This window comes from Glandiceps talaboti, chromosome 13, assembly GCF_964340395.1.
Source record: "Glandiceps talaboti chromosome 13, keGlaTala1.1, whole genome shotgun sequence".
In the NCBI taxonomy this organism is placed as follows: domain Eukaryota; kingdom Metazoa; phylum Hemichordata; class Enteropneusta; family Spengelidae; genus Glandiceps; species Glandiceps talaboti.
Window position 1 is genome coordinate 9,542,309 of NC_135561.1, and position 20,881 is coordinate 9,563,189.

The window sequence follows — 20,881 nt, forward strand, 5'->3', positions numbered from 1 at the left end:
ATAATTGCAACCGCCAGCAGTAATTATAAACTCATGATGCCATGCGAATGCCTGTGTCTAGTCTATATGCTATCCATGGCTTCCAATTTCAAGATCTCGCTTCATCACAGTCCAGCTCAATGAGAAAATCTTGAACCAAATATTGTTCATGCAAATGAGTAACCCCCAACTGTTTGATGTAAACAATGTATAAGTAGCATCCTGATGATGTTAATGACTGTGTGGATGGCTTCGTTTGAATTTGAAGTTTCAAATAATGACCTCATTGAGCTAGACATGAGAAGTGATTTGAAGCCATGGATAACATCTAGACTTGCCTGTGTCCTGACATCTCCTCATCTCCTTGTGCCTTCAGAAGTAGGCAAGTGTCATTATCAGTGATGGTTTATGGTTGCAGCTAGGCAGCTGTTTACACTGAAAGACATCCAGCAAAAACGACATAAAAACATTTGAGAGACATTTGAAGATTTCACTTTCATATATATTACAGACCACTTACTACTGCACTTTAAATTCACATAGTATTCCCCAATGGTCGCTAGGAAACCGTCCACATGATGCTAGTCTCTCTGTACCAACAAATCTAAAATTCTGTGGATGAAGTTTTGGAGACTCACTGCTTTGTCTCATGAATAATCTATCAAATCGACACTTTGGTTTGTTTTTAAATCTCCAATCTAGATTGTCATTTTTAGAAATATCCCAGGAATATTGTGCATCTGGTGGGCTTCCACACATCTGCCATACATCGTTGATGTCTCCAGGTAAACCACCGATGTCACTTATCTGAAATAGATTATTTTGAGAAATATCAACAATTTCGTATCTTTGTATTTAAATATGTCAATGTTTTCTAAAATAAGAAAGTCTTTGTTCCCTCTTGGAATTTTGATGCCAAGGAGTTGGGCCTAAAAAAAACTGTTTGCTTTCGGTTAACCAATCCCACCTAGTTTTTCACTGCCAATCCTGAACTTTTTAAATACAACAAAATTGCAAATATTGTGAAGTCTTGCGAGAAATAGTAAATGCAGACAGTGACATAACTTAAAAGACAATATAAAACTGTTCTCCCAATCCGTAATGGCTGTACATCTGATGAGAAGAAACCAATAACACAGAGACCATATGGAAAATAACGGAAAACATAACTACCTGAACTACACATTCACACATGAAGAAAAAACATATTCAAAAAAAAATATAAAAAAAATCTACCTACCACATCTATTCTAAAATTGAGCATCAGAACCACACAATTCTTTTTAGGCCTTACAGAAATGGTGAGTGCATGACAGTTGATCACCTATTCAACTATGGCAGTGGGTCTAGAAAATCAGTTCTTTAAAATGGGCCAGATGTACATTTAAAGCAATTGCAAAGATCTTTGTTTGCAAACAGTACACTTAACATGCTAAAGTAATCTGAAATCTTTTACTTTTTTTATTTTTTATTTTATTTTTTACTTTGTGTTTGACACGTCATCAAGTTTCTAACACCATGAGCTCTGTAGCATAGCCATTTGGCAAACTGAATGAAAGATTTCATCACATAATTTTTGAGGGTCAAAGGGTAAAGATATGCATTATGATGTCAGTTGGATTTTATGCACTAGCTGTAACTGGAACGTGTTTTGAAACTGCTTTGTTAGATAGAATAACTTACTTGTAATATCATTAAATGTTGCTTCCACATTGTTTGTACTTTCTTTTGTGTAGTATGTAATGTTTTTGGTGAGTGGTAACAGGGCCAAGGCGGAAATCAGCTTGTGTTGTTTCCTGGCTATCCTATTCTTAAATAAATTTACTACTACTACTACTACTACTACTGCTGCTGCTGCTGCTGCTGCCGCTAGCACCACCACCACCACCACCACCACCACCACCACCACCACCACTACTACTACTATCGTACACTCTAAACTGTTAAATCTCATTTGGGTAAACATATTAGTGTAGCAGCTTTACACGTATACGTATATGGTACAAATAATGAATCCCATCAAAGAGACTAAAAAATCAGTGCCCCTAATGACTCAAGTTTTTACCTACAGCTAAAATAGACATCTAATTAACATGTACAATGTCTAATTGGTGGTATTTTAACAATTCACAAGAGTGAATATATTGTTGGTTGTCTGATCGAAAATATTATGCCCCAGTGGCTCAAATATTTGGAATGACATCCCTGTCGACATATAATATATTAATTCTTTATATCATTTCAAACTAATCTCCAAACAACATTTACTGTCACAGTATAACTGATAAACTGTATATTTGTAATTTAAATCATGTGTACATAATACATTATATATTTTGAGTCCTGTAAGTACCTTTCTGTGAATTTCTGTTTATAAATATATCAAAAGGACAAGCCCAGACTAGCTGTAAGCTATTTCCTGACTCCCCATTTACCCACAGTTATATTTATTTGGGGTAAATAAACTGATTATTATGTTACAGCTAGTGCAGGTTTAAATACTTTATATTTCAATAAAAATAGTACGTCTTAAGTTGGCCAAAATCTTCAAAGAAGTCATTTTTTAGCCATAACAATATCTTACCTCCTTATCTCTAAGATTTGTATCTCCACCAAATATGACGGTACTTCTAGGATTCGCTTCAGACATCTCTTTTAAAACTTTACCTAACTGTCTCTTCCTCTCTGTGCCATGTTCTTTTGTACTCTCTAAATGTGATGTCATTAACACCAAGTTGTGAGTTGAAAATCTTGCCTGTAAAAATAAAACGAGTGTGAACAATGTAAGCACCTAAAGATACATTTATTTGGCATTTAAATAAAGTTTTGAACTATCCCTGTGTATTTTACAATGGTTCTTGAATGATAATTGAACCAGCTGATTCATTCATTCATCCATCAATCAATCAATCAGTAGTCAGTCAGTCAGTCAGTCAGTCTGTCTGTCTGCGATTCAGTCAGTTAGTCAGTCAGTCAGTCATTCATTCTGTCAGCAAGCCAGCCAGTTAGTTAGTATGTTAGTTAGTTAGTTAGTGAGTCAGTCAGTCAATTCGTCATTTTGTCAGCAAGCCAGTCAGCTAGTCAGCCTGATGGCTAGCCAGCCAGGTAGTTAGTTAGTTAGTTAGTTAGTTACTTACTTAGTAAGTAAGTAAATCAGCCAGTCAGCCAGTTCGTCAGTCTGTTAGTCAGCCACTGGGCCAGTAAGCCAGCCAGTCAGTCAGCCAGTTGATCAGTTTGCCAGCCACATAGTTAGTCTGTCACCCACTCACCCAGCCACCCTCCCTCCCTCACTCCAAATCAATCTAATCAATCAACAAATCACTCTCATTCAGGTCATCATTTCAACAGTAAATCCACCAACTAACAAATGACCCATCAGTCAACATGCCAATTCATCCATAGTCTATCTATGATCTAACATTCTTACCTTGACAGTCAAAAAGTTCCTCATCATTTGACTTGAAGTGAATGGCTCTATGCTATGGTCTAACAAAACTATTCTACTTTTCTTTAGTAAAACTGTTGTGAAATATCCTAGGGAATTTCCCGGAATGGCAACATAAGTTGGTGAACACAGTGTCTCTATATAAGCAAATGTTTCTGGAATGACCTCTTGAAGATACACTATATCAGGTAAATGACTGAAAAATAAATAAAACAACAATATTTTATTGAAGGATAAACTTTCGACCTCACAGAATAGAGGTTTGCTACAGCCAGTTTCAACTTACCATTCACTTGCTCTATTTTATACAATCATGCAGAAATTACAAAGAAACTGCATATTCTACTCAAAGATAGCAAGATCACATTCTCTTCTTACATTTTGTCTAAATGAAATAAACCATTTAAACATACTGGAACTAGATGCAGACACATGGGTGCCAATGTTTTGACATCTGAATGGTGGTAGATTAGTTCATTTCATTTATACAAAATGTCACAAGAAACTGTATTCCTTCAATCTTACTAAGTAAAAGTGCAGCATGTGCAATTTCGTATTGGTTTCTGCATAATGTTGTATCAAACAGAGCTGTGGGTGGTAACTTGAAAGTGACTGTATGTAAAGGAATTAACATTATTTACTGTAACAGTAACTGTTCTCAACAACTATCATTTGCAATGCACTATACCACTATGTATGCACTTGGATGATATGGCTACTACATACAGTATTTATGTTTACCTTTTGATAGTGGCGCAAACAGCTTTAGTTCTTTCTGTGATGTTTCTTTCATCCAAACCATCGATATTCCATGTAAGAAGTGTCAATATTGTGGGATCCATTCCTGGTGTTTCAACTTCCGTACTCTCACATCCATTACCAACGAGGGCATAGTCTACAGCTACCCCTGATCTACACACATGAAAGACAGAAAATGTTATATTTAAAATCCATATTTAAAATTAATACTATTGCTTAAAAATTATTTCATCATTTTAAAAAACATACAAAAACTAATTATCCTAATCAGCAATTGCTTATGTCAAAAGGGAGATGAAAATTAATTCTGTAACAACTACATGAAGTCAAGTTACCCCCTCCTTTCATGGACTTTGAAATTACCATATCATGGTTAAAATTCTGGGCAAACTGTTCAAGACTGACTGAACAAATGAAATATATAAATGAATGAATATATCATAAAATATCTCATTTTATAGACAAATTAGTACAGTTTATTGTCATCAATAGTTTTGTAACTGTTTTGGAGTGAAGGGGAAAACAAACCAGTCAGGCAATTGATTACATTTTGTTAGTGCTGCTCCTAACAAGCTTAGTGAGCCCATGATATGAAAGGGATCCAATTGATCAATCGATCGATCGACCGACCGACCGACCAATCGATCAATTGATCGATCAATCAATCAATCAAAAACAATTATAAAGCACCTAAATCAAGTACACAGTAATATGAAAAGGTGCTGAACAAGTATAAAGTACTCTTGTTGAGGTGTTTAAAATGTCCTTGTACAAAAATGAGTCAAGAGTGAGTGAATGATGTAGTGTTCATGCATGGGTCAATATTAGGTTATGTTGGGGGGATTTAAACATATTTAAATCTCAAATACCCAACGATAATCCTAATAGTCTTTATCTATTGCATAACTTCACTCCAGACCAATTTTTACTTACTCATAAGTTACCACTAAATCTGGTGATGTACTCCTTGACGATCCTGAACCAGATGGTGACATCGATGCATGGTCTAAATCTCCTTCATCATAGCTGTTTCCATGACTACCACCCTCAGCAGGATCACTCCCATCAAAGTAAAAGTTGACTGCAGCCTAATGAAAAGGATTGTGAATGTAGAGTAGTGTTATCTATTCTTGGAGACGGACTAATTGCTCAAAGTTTAAAATTGTATGGTTTGTATACAGGAGAAATGAAGATGATTTGGTCTTTGACTAATGAGACATGCTGGTTTTTATACAGACAGACAGACAGACAGACAGACAGACAGACAACATCAACCCAATAAAAACAATTACAGAGGTGTCAAATACATTGGGGATGTACTAGAAAGTAGAAATAATAGATGGGTTATCATGTTGATTTTCACTTGGAAAGCAAACATTGAAGCTTTTAAAATCATCAAGTCCATGTGCAATGTTTTCAGTTGAAGCCTGTTTCTAATGCACAGTAAAAGAATAACAATGCTTTAACTTTTCAGTTTGATTGGGTCAAGGATACTTAGTGGTGTCTCTGTTATTGTTAGTCTAGAATTGAATTATGTCTATCTATGTGTTAAAGATATCACGGATTGTGACTGAATCACCAAGATCACTCGCCTGTAACTGGTGTGTTTTAAGATTTAGTTTTTTAAATGTTTGATGCACGAATTATCTTTCACATAATACTGTGGCTATCTGTTATCTTTGATAGAGACGGTTTGTTGGGTTCAAACTGTTCAGTGAACGAGTATTTACAACCGGAACATATCCATGAATAACGATACATATTTGTTCTATATGTATGTTAATATATCCGGAATGACCCCCGGTTGTGACCTGGTGAGTCAGTCATACGATCCAATAATATGCATCGATGACTCGATCACGTTGTCGCACGCGAGTGTCGGTCATGTAATCCTGTAAATCGCTTTTCACACAAAGGTTTATTTTTCCGGGACCGAAAAAGAAAATATGCTGCTATGTAAAAAATAAAGATTAAAGGATATACGGAAATAAAATGCAATAACAATAAAATGCACATGCCCTTTAGACCATATGATATGGCAGGATGTGACATTTACCTCGAGTTGCCAGTCCTTTTCTCTCAGGTAGTACTCGCCAAGGCTAACGTCTGTGCCCGTTATGGCTGCGAACTCTTCGCACAACCGTCTTTGGTCGCTATTTATGCATTCACTACTTGCCGCCGTAGCCATTGCATCGTACTTCTTGACGAAATTAATGAGATTTTTTTCTAAATGCAAGAAACACGAACAAAAGCAATGCTCATCTGCAATAAACGTGGCTGACACGGCTGACAGGTATATATGCAAATTTCGGGGGAAGCCCTATGAACTACCAGAGCGAGGCTGGGCATGCGTAACACAGAAGGGGATCCTCGTGTGTCGTCGTGGCTGTGCAGCTGTGTGTACTAACAATCTGTGACTGTATTCTACCACTGACAGCTCGTATTTAAAAATTTAAACATATTTTGGTAGACATAGATTACTGTGGAAGGATTTGACCATGAAGCGACCAAAAAGTCAGCGAAAGAAGGAAGGTAACACTCATTCCGAACAAAGGTCAGATCGTTCAACGCCGACAACGGGGTCAACCAGTACAGACGATTCAAATACAAATGGCAGTGCACGTGTAATGACGACCAAGAGGTCACCAATTAGTCCTCAGGTACGTATTATTTCACTGATATTAGTTAGATACAATAGAATAATACTTTGAAATGATAAAAAGTAGTTAGTACACTGTCACTGTGTATTGTATGTATGTATGTATGTATGTATGTATGTATGTATGTATGTATGTACATGTATGTATGTATGTATGTATGTATGTATGTACATGTATGCATGTATGTATGTATGTATGTATGTATGTATGTATGTATGTGTGTGTGTGTGTATGTATGTATGTATGTATGTATGTATGTATGTATGTATGTACGTACGTACGTATGTATATGTATTTAATCATTAGTATTTAATCACCATGCATCTCTCAATTGTATTCTATACAGACATGTTGTGCAATTTCTCTAGTTTGTCAATTTCTGTATATGTATGGCATACTGTGACAAATTCATTCTGTCTATGGCAAATAAACAATAAATTAATGTAAATGTAATTGAAATGCAAAATCCAAAATATGCAAACCAGCAGTTACATACAAATGTCCTTTTCCATGCAGATACAGAAACCAGGTCTTTGTTCCCGGTGCATCAGTATAGGAAAATATGTACTTCTAGCAATGGTTCTCCCAGCATTCCTTAACCATGCATCATTATACAAAGAAGCAGAGGTCCTCACACCTCCAGGTAAGTAAATGTTTTCATGTCCAATTGAAGTAAGCATGATGATCGCGTACTGCAATACATTGTTATTGAACTAGATCTGATGCAGTAAATGTAGATTTAGCTATACCATATTGCCTACTCTGAGTGGAAAAGTTGAATAACAGTTTGCTCTGATAACACCACCTAACCAATGAGCAGTTACTCATTTTTGTAAATAAATAAATCAAGTGTATTGGATGACACCATCATGGCTATAGATATACAGAGTGTTGTCTAACATATACCTGCCTTCCATTTTTATTTCAGGACAACTTTATGACATTGGTGGTCAGAAGTTATATATGCATTGTATTGGCAAAGGAGCTCCAACAGGTATTTAATAATAAGTATTCTTCTCATCCTTCACTTTAAAACTTGGTTTGTTCAAGAACTTTTCCTATCTTAGATTACATCATCAAGTTATATCGTCAGGTGTTATATACCTCTCATAGAGTAGACACACATTGCTTGTAGATACCTGTAGCTAATGGAACTCATACATGACAGAAATACTCATCAGCTTGATAGACAAAATGAATTGCAATAGGGTACTTGCAATCCAGGCTGAGCATGCTCAAATGCAAAGGACTATGGGATTATCTGTGGTTATCATAATACCTAATCTGGAGCTACGGATAAAATAAACCTCCCACAATGGTCAGGGTGACTATGAATTGATTATTTGTGGTTAAAAACAGTGTAACATTATAGTTTACAATACTATTTGGTGAGTATTTATTATCACACATTTCCCATGATGCACCATTCAACATGGTGGGTTTGCAAGTTCCCTATTGTTATAATACAAGGAGTTATACCTTTTAAGCACTGAACTTTCAATCTGTTTCCGTCAACGATCATCCTCAGAATGACGTCATATTCTGTAGATAATAGCTGACCTCGATGTGATGTACGATCTCAATTCAAACATGTTATCAGAATTTGAAAACATACATTGTGGAAAGGTGAACACTAGGATTGAATGTCCTAATTTTGATATGTTTTGTTTTCTCACTAAGTGATATTGGATGCACCTACTGGTATGACATCAGATGTATGGTTTCATGTCCATGCTAAGTTAGCAAAACTGACAAGGGTAAATAATGTCATTCTTTTTTAAAATCACAGTTTTTATTGGATGCAAGTGTGCAATGATCAAGAATGCTTGCTCCTAATATAGAACACTTATCAGTCACTTTATACCTACCATGTTGAGATCATGCATTGTTTGACGCAGAAAGGAACACAGTTAATTACTATCATGATTATCATAAAACTTGAGGCTGCATACATGTCATTGTTGTAAGATTAACAGTATCATCTCACTATATATGTTGTAACACAGATAGACACAGATAGCATATTTTTTACACAGTGTGACTGAGGCAGTCCTTTCCTCTGTTCTGATAGACTAAATCATCATCAGTATAGGCACACTCATAAACCAGTTGCTATATTTAGTCATGATTATAACCAAAGCACCAACAGTTTACATATTCCAACTAATGAAAAATTCATGTAGTGTGATTTTGAATTAGGACACAGTAACCCTTTCCAGTATCTACTTCTCTTTAGCCTGTAGGAAGTAGTTTTCTGCTTGACCTTTAGACATTTGATATCTAGTATCTAAATTATTTAAATAAGGGTGTTGTGATTGGTTGATTGTAATTTCATTTATCAAGATGGTGATCAAACTATAATTGCATTCAAAAATTAACCCTACTGAATTGATTAATTGATACAGTTATGACAGTTGTTTAAATGATCATATTACTCAAGATTAATGTATTTCTTGCATTTCTTTTCATTATTTTGGCATGCTGATGAATGGATACATTAATGTTATTTCCTGTATTTTCATCAAGCCTTATTAGATATTGCAATGGAAGTACTTTCTCTGAATATAGATGACTTTCATATTTCAGGTGTGTGTATATGACAGAGCAGGTCTTGGGTTTAGTGAAGCGCCCTCAAGGGTAAGTTTGACATCTGTTCTTTCTTTTTCCCAAGTATTTATTTGTAAAGTGGGATTCTACATTTTAAAAAAAAATTCCTGATAAAAAATTAAACCTATTCATCTGTAATCTGTGTATTTGATTGACATTAAGCTCCAGATAAAGATGATAAATAATTTAATCTAAATAAGATATAAATTATTATTTTGCACCAAATGACAGGAAATAAATAGCACCGACTATCATAAAGTGAACAAGACTGACAGTTTGCAGTAGAAAGGTCTCAGCTTGTCAAATTATGTTGTGTATTCATTTAAATTTTAGTACTTTTATATAAAGGAAATGTTTCTAAATACCCAAATATCAGACCAAGTTTTTACTTTTCTTTTCTTTTCTTTTTTCCCCATACAGATTCAGAATGCATCAACAAGTGAAGATGCAAAAGAAGTTGCATACATGCAAAACAGATGGCAAGCAGTGACAATTGAAAGGTATTATGGAATGTCATTGTTTCAGTCATCATAATTCAATGATTACAGCACTAACAGCTAAAGTATTTTGATATCAAAGCAATAATTTTTTAACATACCCATGTTATATTATTATTCATTTTGTATATTTCCCCAGAATGGCAGACGACCTAAAGAGACTTCTTACTCATACAGATGTCAAAGTAGAATGGCCATATATCTTGGTTGGTTCAGAGCTTGGAGGATTAAATATGAGATTCTATGCTCAACTCTATGAAAGGTAAGTAATTAGATATAGTTACTTTGATAACCTTGTAGTGGTCTACAGTATACACTTATTGCCTGGCTATGAGGTCATTAGAGATGTCTATTACCCTGAGGGCTGTTATGCAGCTGCTATTTCCATAGGCTGAAAGTCAAGGGAATCAGTTGCTACATAACAGCACAAGGAGTAATATTATGTCTGCTAGTGCCCGAATAAGACCAGGCAATAAATATTTATTAAATACATCTCATTCTTTGGCAAGTATTCCTTCCAGAGGCAATCCAAATCACTGGTAGAACTGTCAATAATACTACCATAGTATCCCAGGGAATATAGATGTTGACCTCTGTATGTAAATTGAGGTCGTTAGGGTCACTAGTCCATACCATGTGATATGATGTTCTATATCTATCTAAAGTGTTCTTGGGGGAACAGAAAATGTGTATGATAGCACAGTCTTTCAGCAACCCTTTGATATTTCTGCTGTTGTGTTTTCCCTTACTCACACTGTAGTAATTATTCATAAACTGTATATATTTACAAGAATGAATGTTCTTGTTTATAGTATCAAATGAAAATTTATTCTAACAGAATCTTGAAAGTGAATCCTATATGTTTACTGACATCTCTCACATCAGCATAGTCACAGGGGGTGTACTACAATGGGCTATAGTGCACCTCTGATGATACTAATATGTCAGAGATAATTTTGGATTTACCTCCGAGAAAATGTCTTACTGTGTGAGTAGAAATTTTCATTTGATGTATACATTTACTTTGCAGTGATGTATCCGATGTGGTTTTGATTGATCCAATTACAGAGGGATTGTTTGAAGTGGATGATGGAACATGGAATCAGTTTTGGTAAGTATAGTTGTAACAGTAAACTCTATTATCTTTGATTGTTTAGGACGATCTCCTTGGTTACCGACAACCAGAGGTCATAGGCCAATTAACATTATTCAACTACAAAGAGGCCGAATAAAATATAAACTCAATATATATTGCAAATGATGGATCACAATATTCTCATAATTTGGCATTAATAGGAACTCGTATTTTTTCATTTATAAATAATAGCTGTCATAACTATAAATATTACAGTGATAAATGAAATGAAAAATGAACTTTGACTGCTGACTGCGTTTAAGTTATGGTTTGCAATGTAATCTGATATTAAGGGTTTTATCTATTAGATTGGTAAACATTAAACAGATTGTATAATTTTATTAATGAAATTCTGCAGAATGAAATAGTTAATTGCAATTTTCCTGATCATTGATTTTAAGTAGACAAATGTATTTTACTCTTGGGATGGCACAAAACAATCATTTCCGGAATAATATTGAAATGCTTTATAATATTGTTTTGGACACAGTATCAACATTTTAAGTTTTAAATGAAAACTTTATATCACACCATTATTAAAACTATATGTAGGAAAGTTTTGTATTCTGAATGCATTGCATGAAAAGTGGTGTTTGCGGTTTCATATGCATAATGGTCACACAACAAAATTGTGGCATTTTGGGATTTTCAGTAATTCCGTTGTGTGAAAGTCATGTATACAGAACCCGAAACGCCACTTTTAGTGATGTAATACATGAGTTCAATACCAACTGATTTCCAACTGAGTTTACACCTACATGTGTACAAGGGTGTTTTGAACAAAACAATTCATAGAAGCATTGATTCAAATATTATGGAAGAGATATGAAATATAGATACACATACAAATGATATATTAAATTAAAAACTAAAAATAACAATAACCACAGTAAGAAAGTGTCAAAGAAATAAAAAAATTACTAAAACTTGAGCACTTAAAATCCAGAATGTATGAGATACATTGAAAATGAACTAGGTAGATTAATAATGATATGTAATATCTAAACAAAAGTAAGCAATGCTGATACAAGGTGCTGTCCAGTGAAATAACATTACAGGACTGAGTTGTCAGTGGCCGAGTGGTTAAACCACTTGCTTCTTACCACTATCGCTGGAGTTAGAACCCATTCAGGGTTGATTAAATTTACCATGCGGTAAGTAGGAAGAGTGTCGTTCGGTTTGACTCTACCGAACAATGCAGATTTTCCCAAGGCATTCCGTTTTTTTTCCTGCATTAACACTGATCCAATGAGGGATGCCATGGCCCTCACTAGACTTCTTGGGAGATAATTGTTTATATTTAAAGTTGAATAATTCAGTAGGTGTATGTTTCTCACTGTCCCTCACTAGACTTCTTGGGAGATAAGTGTTTATATTTAAAGTTGAATAATTCAGTAGGTGTATGTTTCTCACTGTCCCTCACTAGACTTCTTGGGAGATAAGTGTTTATATTAAAGTTGAATAATTCAGTAGATGTGTGTTTCTCTCTGGCCCTCACTAGACTTCTTGGGAGATAAGTGTTTATATTAAAAGTTGAATAATTCAGTAGATGTATGTTTCACTCTGGTTTCTTGTTTTATTGTTTTGATTATTTGTTCATCTTTTTCAGGTTTGGGCATCTAGTTCCATCATTTGAAGCACTCCATCTGTCAGCAATAGTTGGATTAACAAGGATTGGTTTATTGTTAGGAATGATGCATCAACCAATCACTGCCAAGGATGTACCTGAGGAAATCATTGCTAGACAAAAATACTTACTATGTACTGGGAGACATCTTGGTACTGTTGTTGATGAGCACTATTTTATAAATGAAAGTATCTCTCAAATAAGGTGAGCCATGGCATTTAAGTAATTTAATTGTGTAGCCAATAACTGTAACTTTTTAGCTTGCAAAGAGGAGCTTAAGAGATGCAGAGCATCTGTCTATGTGTGTGTGTGTGTGTGTGTGTGTGTGTGTGTGTATCTGTCTGTCTGTCTGTCTGTCTGTCTGTCTGTCTGTCTGTACCATCAATATCTCAGGAACCACTGGTTTCTTTGAAGTGAAATTCGTTATAGAGATTCTATGGGCTAATGCAATGAACTGATTAAACATCCTATAAATATTAATTATGCATTTTGATAAATAACAATCTTCGGAATGCAAGCTTCGAACTTGTTATAATTAAGTACACATGTTGATGATAACAATGCACACATAACCTACAGAGGTTGGTGCTGTGGCTCGTAGTTTTAATAAAAACATTTGCATTAATTATTAATGGTTTTCAGATAATTAGGTAAATATTGTAAGTGTGCAAATTTCAAATAATTTAAATTGGTGTGCACATTAGTTATAACAATTTGCACATGTCCTAAAGAGTTTGTTGGTGTAGCTTTTAATTCTGTTTGTCGGTCGGGGTGTTTCTTAGAAATCAGCAGCCTGAGAAAATATCTACGTAGTGTTAGTAGTCATTTCTACTTTGTATTTACTTGCACAGCTCATTATTAGAAGTCAAATAAATTGATCTCTAAATCAATGAAAGAAAAGTGCACAAACAAGTAAAAGATAAGACATTGAAATAATCACATCAGACAATGCCAATTTTTATACAGAAAAATGTATTTAGTTTAGTTCATATGTTTAGTGAGTAACTGAATACATACAAACATATCAAATTGCTGTGGGTTTTTTTGAGTTAGGAATTTTCATTAAAGCTTGCTAACCTTAAAAAATGATTGTCGAAATGTTCAATATTTATTGGCATAATTAAATTGTACCAAAAATCAGCCATGTATTTTGAAGTTAACCAAAGTTGTTATTTCTCGTTATTTTCTGTTCAGGAACACCAAACCTCTACTAAAAACACTAATGTTTCAAACCAGTTAATCATTGTATACAAATTGTCAGTCTGCTGATAGGTTTGACAACTAGATAATCATATATGCTTTAAAAGTAAGTGAAAAATCAGAACAAAAATGTATGAAAGAATTGGTCTATTTACCAACTTAAAGCTCTTCAATCTGAGATAGAATACAATTACACAGATAGTAATTATTATACAGAAACAGGGTTGCTGTCACTAGCTGTCATTATTTACTATATATATTTCAGAGAACACACTTGTAAAAAATTCATACATTGTAATTAGCATGCAACCATGACCTTCAATTTGATAATAAATCATTACCATAGCAACAGGAAATTGCTTTATCAGTCAACTGTAGTGTTTACTGATGTGGATGTAATATGTAAAATTGGTCAAAAGCTAGTACATGTTTTAAACTTGACATTGAATACTGACAATTATTGGGTTAACATTAACATAATCAAAACTAAATCCTCAAGATGTAGTACTTAAGGCATATATCTAAAACAAAAAATATATTATACAAATATTCAAACAATAGGTACATCCATATAGTTATTTGTTAGCATACTGTCCATTTTCCATTTTAATGATGCGAACTTTAATAGTGTATGTAAAATATGTTACATCATGTCACCCTATTCATTAGAGAGGGCTGATGGATAGGAACCCATGACATGATATATCTACTAAAGTTTATGTAAAATTTGATGTACATAAACTTTAAGTACTAGAATTTCCAATTAGTTGAACGTTGTGCTCCAAAGTAACTGCAAGGATAAAGTCAGGTCAGGTCAGGTCTAGAGAGAGTAGCAAATAAAGCAAGCATGCCTGTTATTTACGTTTGCTAAAGATATACAATTAACAACACCCCCCCCCCCCCCCCCAGCAGTTTTGCTTAAAGAAAAAATTTAAATGATTTTTGAATAATTGTATCGCACATGAAGAAATTAAGCATTTGGACAAATACATGTGCAATGTCCTTTGGAATGAAGCCAGCTGTTACAGTTTGAGGGGCATATTATATTATATCTGAAATCTAAAAATCACTTAATCCAGAATATTGATATAAATGACTCACCTTAATATTTAATGATGAATAATGGTGTTAACACGTACAGAAAGGTAATAGATAATGTGTCATATGCAATGTGTAGATATGTAGATAAGGGTTGGGACCTGGCAAAATCAACCAACTATTCACAATTTCTTTGCTGGCTACTCTTCAGGGATTAGTTTTTACAAAGTCCTGTTTCAACTACTATATATTCATTGTTTGGCAGATTCACAAGTCTTGCACATAGTTATTGCTGCCTACTTTTCCAATCTTACCTTCGACTTTTAATGTTGATCTACATCCCTGAATGTGTATCACAAACGTTTCACTTTGTCGATGTAATTATGATGACTGTTGAAAACAACATCTGTAGTCCTCACACTTTGTATATTAGTTTTACTATTTTTATGTAGCTTTAAGTTGGCATTTGAATGAATGAACTTCAAGATTGAATGATATAGTTAAGTTTGAAATGGTTGCAGCATTACAAACTAATATGGAAGTTAAAAGTGTACTGACAAGAATAGAGAAACAAGGCATGTGATTGGATGCAACCAACCATACTTCTACTAATTAATTGTTTGAGAGCATTATTTTGTATGATTTAACAAACAGACGTCCAAGTAAATTGGCTGACAAAATTTTTGAAAACTTGACTTCCTGATTACGGATGAGTTAAGACAGCACAGTGGAGTATTGACGAAATAGTAATATGATAAGCGAAGAGTACAGTGTTATATATTCGATCTATGCCACGTTAAGGAAATTGTCTCTGCTTTATATTGTGAATAGTAAAATTCAAAAGGAGCAAGATGACCTTGTAGTAGTGGAACTTCTAAAGGCAAACTAAATAGCTCTTTTATTATGTACACTTTACGTAATGGAGACTTTACAAGTTAAAGGTTTTATGCAAAAATCAGATATAACTGGATGACTACTGAAAGGGCTTTTTGTTCAGCTTTATCACTGTAAAGGTAATTCAGTGATTCTGATCTAAAAGTGAACAAATCTGCATGGATATATTCAGGTATTGTACGTTTTGTCATATATGCAAATTGGTTAATTAATGCAAACCCAATCAATGAAATGTACAAGAAGTGTGTAATGATATAATCAATGCTTTCACTAAATAAGACTAAAATCTGAGGAACCATCAATAATATATCACCTACTATAGTATTTTGTAGCTATCAATAATTATGCAAATTTGTCATTTAATATGTAAGCCACAACAATCATGTCTTAAAGATATATAATTCATAATAATATCGATATATAAAGTGAACATTGTTCATTATTTTATATATTTTATATATTTAGGAAAATTATAAATCCATAATTTCAAAAGTAAAAATTTAAGAAAGTACGTTATTGAAACAATATAAGTGGTGACCCTCTCACAATCCATCTTGGAACAACTAGGTGCATGTTAGGGCCATCAACTGCTTTAATATGAGAGAAATCTATATTAATGTGTTTATTTATTCCAGTATACCTACTTAAGGTAATCCTTCAAACTCATGTATGATGCACAACTATCCTATAATAACATATGTTACCATGTTTTTACCCCAATTGATGGCTTTTCTTAAATGCATAATGTAATAAAGATTATGATTGATTTTACTATTTAGAAATTTTAAACCTAATTTCCAATTTTTCAAGCACATGATAATTTGTCATTTATGATCTAAGATAATCATTTACTGACATGCACGTGTATGTTATGATGAATAATCCTTTTAATTCTTGAATAGTAAAGAATATGTTTATAATGTAACTTTAAAAATGGCGAAATATTAAAAAAAAAAAAAAACACTTTTCAGAGTAAGTACACAAACATTTTCTCAAGCCTTTATGATAAATATGTGTACATTCAGTTTACAATTATTTTTGCCAGATGGTCTGTTATGTGTTGTACACATTGTCAAATTCTCTGTAGTGGTTCTTTTTAGATATTTGACCACACATACATGGCATTGGTACTGTTGTTTTAGCATGTACATTTCATGGATTGAATTATGAGTGAATAGTGTCTGATAGTAGTTGTTTTTGCCACTGTCTAATCCTCAGCATGCATGCACACACACAATATATATACCGTACTGACGAGAGTTAGTGCCCTTACACGGGTATATATACTTGTATGCATATATGAATGGATGCAGGTACACAAATATATAACTCCACAAATATGAGCACACCAGCACTTACCTTTACATGCATATATACTTCAAAGTTTCATATCTTATTCAATCATTGACATACATACACTGTACACTCATGAACTCAAACATGCATCCACCTAGCCAGCCATACATGCACATAGAAACATTTTCCCTCTCCAGATTTTCATGTTACTACAGGAAGTGCAGGCCGAAGATTGAGTCAATTACATGTGGCAGAATTGCAATGAACGTGTTTTTATCCTTACTATAGCAACTCTAACAGACCTAATGGCATCTATCGGACTTTCACCTACTCAATGAATATACACTCCTTGCTCAAAATCGAATTTGTGTGGTGTCTGAAGTTTCCCTATACCTTAAAGCACTCATGGCATTGTTTTGTGTAAACATAAACGACTCATACCAAACTAGAGTACCACTTCAATGAAGACCTATTGATTAGTAATACTAAAATAAATATTGGAAAAGTAATTTTCCAACTTTTATTTAATCAACATGATGAAGTAGCTATGAATTGAAAATTGTAAGTGTAATCAAATATAATAACACTGAAGTAATTGTATGACCACCAATATGGAAGGCTAGAGTTTTAATTCCAATCTTGTCTATAATTGCAGAACTCTCTGGCAAATGAAGTCGTTTCCCAGTAATATATCAGTGACTGTCATTACAGGGAATTATTATGATGAACAAATACCAAGTAATCTCAATACAGTAAGTATGCTCATTTTTTTTATATTTCCAGATGATTCGTCGTCAGTGGGAACTGGTTTGTAATTCTTGTTTTAGCACACTGAATAAATGTTCAGTAGTGGTCTTTGGTTGACAAGCACCTAGTTGTCTGTGTAGCTCTGTTTCTTTTTGCCAGCATGTCTGTCTGTCTGTATGTATGTATGTATGTATGTATGTATGTATGTATGTCTCTATGTCTGTCAGTGTAGGACTATGTTGCAGTGTGCCTGTGTCTGTGTTTGTCTGTGTGTCTTACTATTTTTCTTTCCGTATTTCTGTCTATGGCGTGAACATTACTTGTTATTACATGTTTCAGTATTCATGGAGAAGCATAAACTTAGCAAACAGAGTGTGATCTGCTAAGTAATTACATTTCAAATATCTTTAATCTTTGCCTACATTTGCATTCATGAATATTGTACAGATGTAGATGGGCTCAGAAAATTTCAATTCTTATTTCATGAATATAAATAAGAAATATAGTGTTCATGTACAAGAATATTGATATCTACTGTTATGGCTGATCATGTTTGTAGTTTATAAATGTTAATTTCACACTAATTTACATATTTTCACAGACAAATGTTAACAATTTGTTATTATTTAAAAACGGAATTTTTAGTAAGACGGGATGACTACGACAACAACAATGCGATGGCGATGATGATAACGATGACGATGACGACGATGATGACGACAATGACGATGACAACGATGATGATGTTAATGGTGGTTGTGGTGGTGGTGAACATGTCATAGGCTGTGAATTTTCAGCTATTGCATTTTGGGGCCATTATTTTAATGTTGGCCAAATTGCATTCATTTGATATATTCCATAAATACTAATAAAGGATATTTAGCACCTTGACATGTTGATGAATTTCTTACAGATGTAAGTAGTTGGCCATTTGATCAAAGCTAATAAAAACCAGTAATATATTGGGGAAAATAACCAGAAAATTACAAAATTAATTTCACAAAGGACTTATTACACTCTAATAAACTACCTTCTGTTAAATAGAGATTGATTATTTTTATAACCACTTTCTCATTTTCCAGCAGGATACCGCATAAAAGGCTAATTTATTTCATACCACCTTACAGTTTTCAGAACTTAGTTTTAATATAATTTAGTAGCATATAACCAATTCTAGTGATCAACACATGCTAGTTTTTTCTTTTCCATGAAAAGTATGACATTTTCTAATGAGGATGATAATATATCACGAATATACTTTTAGGGGTTCAGAAACAGGGTTTGATATTGTTGTTTTATATGAAATAACCTATCATTTCTAATGATAAGGACAGACAGTGACAGTGTCCTTCTAGAAATAGATTATAAATATTGGGTTTTTGCTGTATTTTAAAAGATTCTTGATGGTGACAGGCAAATCATTTTAAAATCGTTATATATAACAGTTACTGCTCTGCTTGACAAATTCAGTCACGACATTAATGACGTCTTTGTAAAGTGAACCAGTTGTGTGATATCAAGCATTTGTTATTCTAACGCATAGCTTAATCAAATCTTTAAAATCATGTAAATATTAATTTATAAGCAATATGTATTAAGTTCTGTAAATGCATTAACGCGTATATTAATGCATAAACATGTACAGTGTCTTATTATTAAAATCTTTCATTTTAGTCATGTCACATATTTATTACTTGTCAACTCATTAAAAGTGTTCTCACCAACACGGCGTTATATTTCAATACAGTGTATATTTCAATATTATAAAGTCTTATCGACCTCAGTGTGACTAAGAAGTGTACCTGTGCTTGCATTGTGTTAAGTTTGCACATATTTTGTGAAGTGGTTTCCATTAATATATATATGTGTAAATTGAAAAACAGCTGACAAAAATAGCTGCTATATTAGTTTGATAGTTTGAATTGTAACGTGATGAATGTCTGTCAAATCAAATTGAATAAACTGGATGAATCATTTTGGTCGCAAGATTTCTCAGATGTTCTGATGCTTTCAATATATTCAACATCTCTAGCTATTGCTATACCTGCCATTGCAGCGTTTATGTTTTTTTTTTGCAAGATTAAACCAGAACAGCTGTTATTACTTCCGTGACACTGCAAAATAACGAAAGAACCTCTTGATGGTCTTGACATCTTGGACGGTGCCGTAAAAGAGGGTGTGCTTTACGACAATGGATAAAAGTATTCATTTGAGATGTTTTATCTATATAATTTGCTGATAAGATTATGTTTATTATGTTTTTTTTCATAGGCCTGGGCAAAATCGAACCAGTATCTTATATCACAAGTGCATCCAGGTTGTAAACATATTGTTATCAATGGTGCTGATCATCACATGTTGTACCGAAACCCAGATGCAGTTGTAGACCCCATCAAAAGATTGGTGAAACAGTGGCGCAATCGTCATAGTAATAGTCCTAAATTGTAAAGATTTAATTCTAATGTGTACTTCAGTAATCATTTTTTAGAGAATAAAGGTACTACATTTTAAGATATTTTTTGTATAGATTTTCATTATTCCTCAGTAGTTAGTGTTTTTTGTATGTAAACAATCAATTGTAGACAAACACAAGTCAATAATCATTACAAACGTCAAGTTGAACAGTTATTAGGTGTACAAGAATAAGCTTATTAAAGCGGCTTGAATCTCGGGATTTTTAAAAAAAAGAATGTTTTTTTTTAGAATATACTACAGATCTGAGCATTTATCTGTTAAACAGCCATGATATAGCCAAGTATGGTAAAGTCAATATTGCTGCAATCACCACCATGTTTTCAAGTATAAAAAAAATACTTGTAAAATAAATATTGGGTTGCTTGACCTGCTCCTAAATTACCCAAAAACCTATTTTCCGTTAATAAAAGTATCAAGGTACAGATATGGTAAATAAGTACCCTACAAGGGCCCTTCAAAATCCTTAACCTTCCTCCAGGTTGGTACCCTTTGGACCAGAACTTAAACATTGGCTGCTTTTGG

At 33.6% G+C, this 20,881-nt stretch overlaps 2 protein-coding genes across 2 annotated transcripts; one reads left to right on the plus strand and one right to left on the minus strand.

The window, feature by feature from the left end:
• Positions 1 to 475: 475 nt before the first annotated feature.
• LOC144445101 (tyrosyl-DNA phosphodiesterase 2-like) lies at positions 476 to 6,371 on the minus strand. The gene is made up of 6 exons (XM_078134655.1): positions 6,240 to 6,371; positions 5,117 to 5,271; positions 4,166 to 4,336; positions 3,407 to 3,620; positions 2,564 to 2,734; positions 476 to 786 (listed from the first exon to the last, which is right to left on the minus strand). Exons 1-6 carry the CDS (start codon positions 6,369 to 6,371, stop codon positions 499 to 501), a joined length of 1,131 nt encoding a protein of 376 aa, XP_077990781.1. The 3' UTR covers positions 476 to 498.
• A 180-nt stretch (positions 6,372 to 6,551) lies between these two features.
• LOC144444200 (uncharacterized protein YbdG-like) lies at positions 6,552 to 20,332 on the plus strand. The gene is made up of 11 exons (XM_078133616.1): positions 6,552 to 6,843; positions 7,360 to 7,486; positions 7,772 to 7,837; positions 8,524 to 8,600; positions 9,430 to 9,480; positions 9,871 to 9,950; positions 10,087 to 10,209; positions 10,978 to 11,058; positions 12,692 to 12,913; positions 17,793 to 17,889; positions 20,156 to 20,332. The coding sequence occupies exons 1-11, from the start codon at positions 6,682 to 6,684 to the stop codon at positions 20,330 to 20,332; spliced, it is 1,263 nt and encodes a 420-aa protein (XP_077989742.1). The 5' UTR covers positions 6,552 to 6,681.
• The last annotated feature ends 549 nt before the right edge of the window (positions 20,333 to 20,881 follow it).

Coding starts and splice junctions, on each gene's coding strand:
- LOC144444200 (XM_078133616.1), top strand. CDS start 6,682: ATGAAGCGACCAAAAAGTCAGCGAAAGAAGGAAGGTAACACTCATTCC. Junction 7,487..7,771: donor AGAGGTCCTCACACCTCCAG/GTAAGTAAATGT, acceptor TTTTTATTTCAG/GACAACTTTATGACATTGGT. Junction 17,890..20,155: donor TACCAAGTAATCTCAATACA/GTAAGTATGCTC, acceptor TTTTTTTCATAG/GCCTGGGCAAAATCGAACCA.
- LOC144445101 (XM_078134655.1), bottom strand. CDS start 6,371: ATGGCTACGGCGGCAAGTAGTGAATGCATAAATAGCGACCAAAGACGG. Junction 3,621..4,165: donor GTTTGCGCCACTATCAAAAG/GTAAACATAAAT, acceptor TTTATTTTTCAG/TCATTTACCTGATATAGTGT. Junction 2,735..3,406: donor GGAACTTTTTGACTGTCAAG/GTAAGAATGTTA, acceptor TTATTTTTACAG/GCAAGATTTTCAACTCACAA.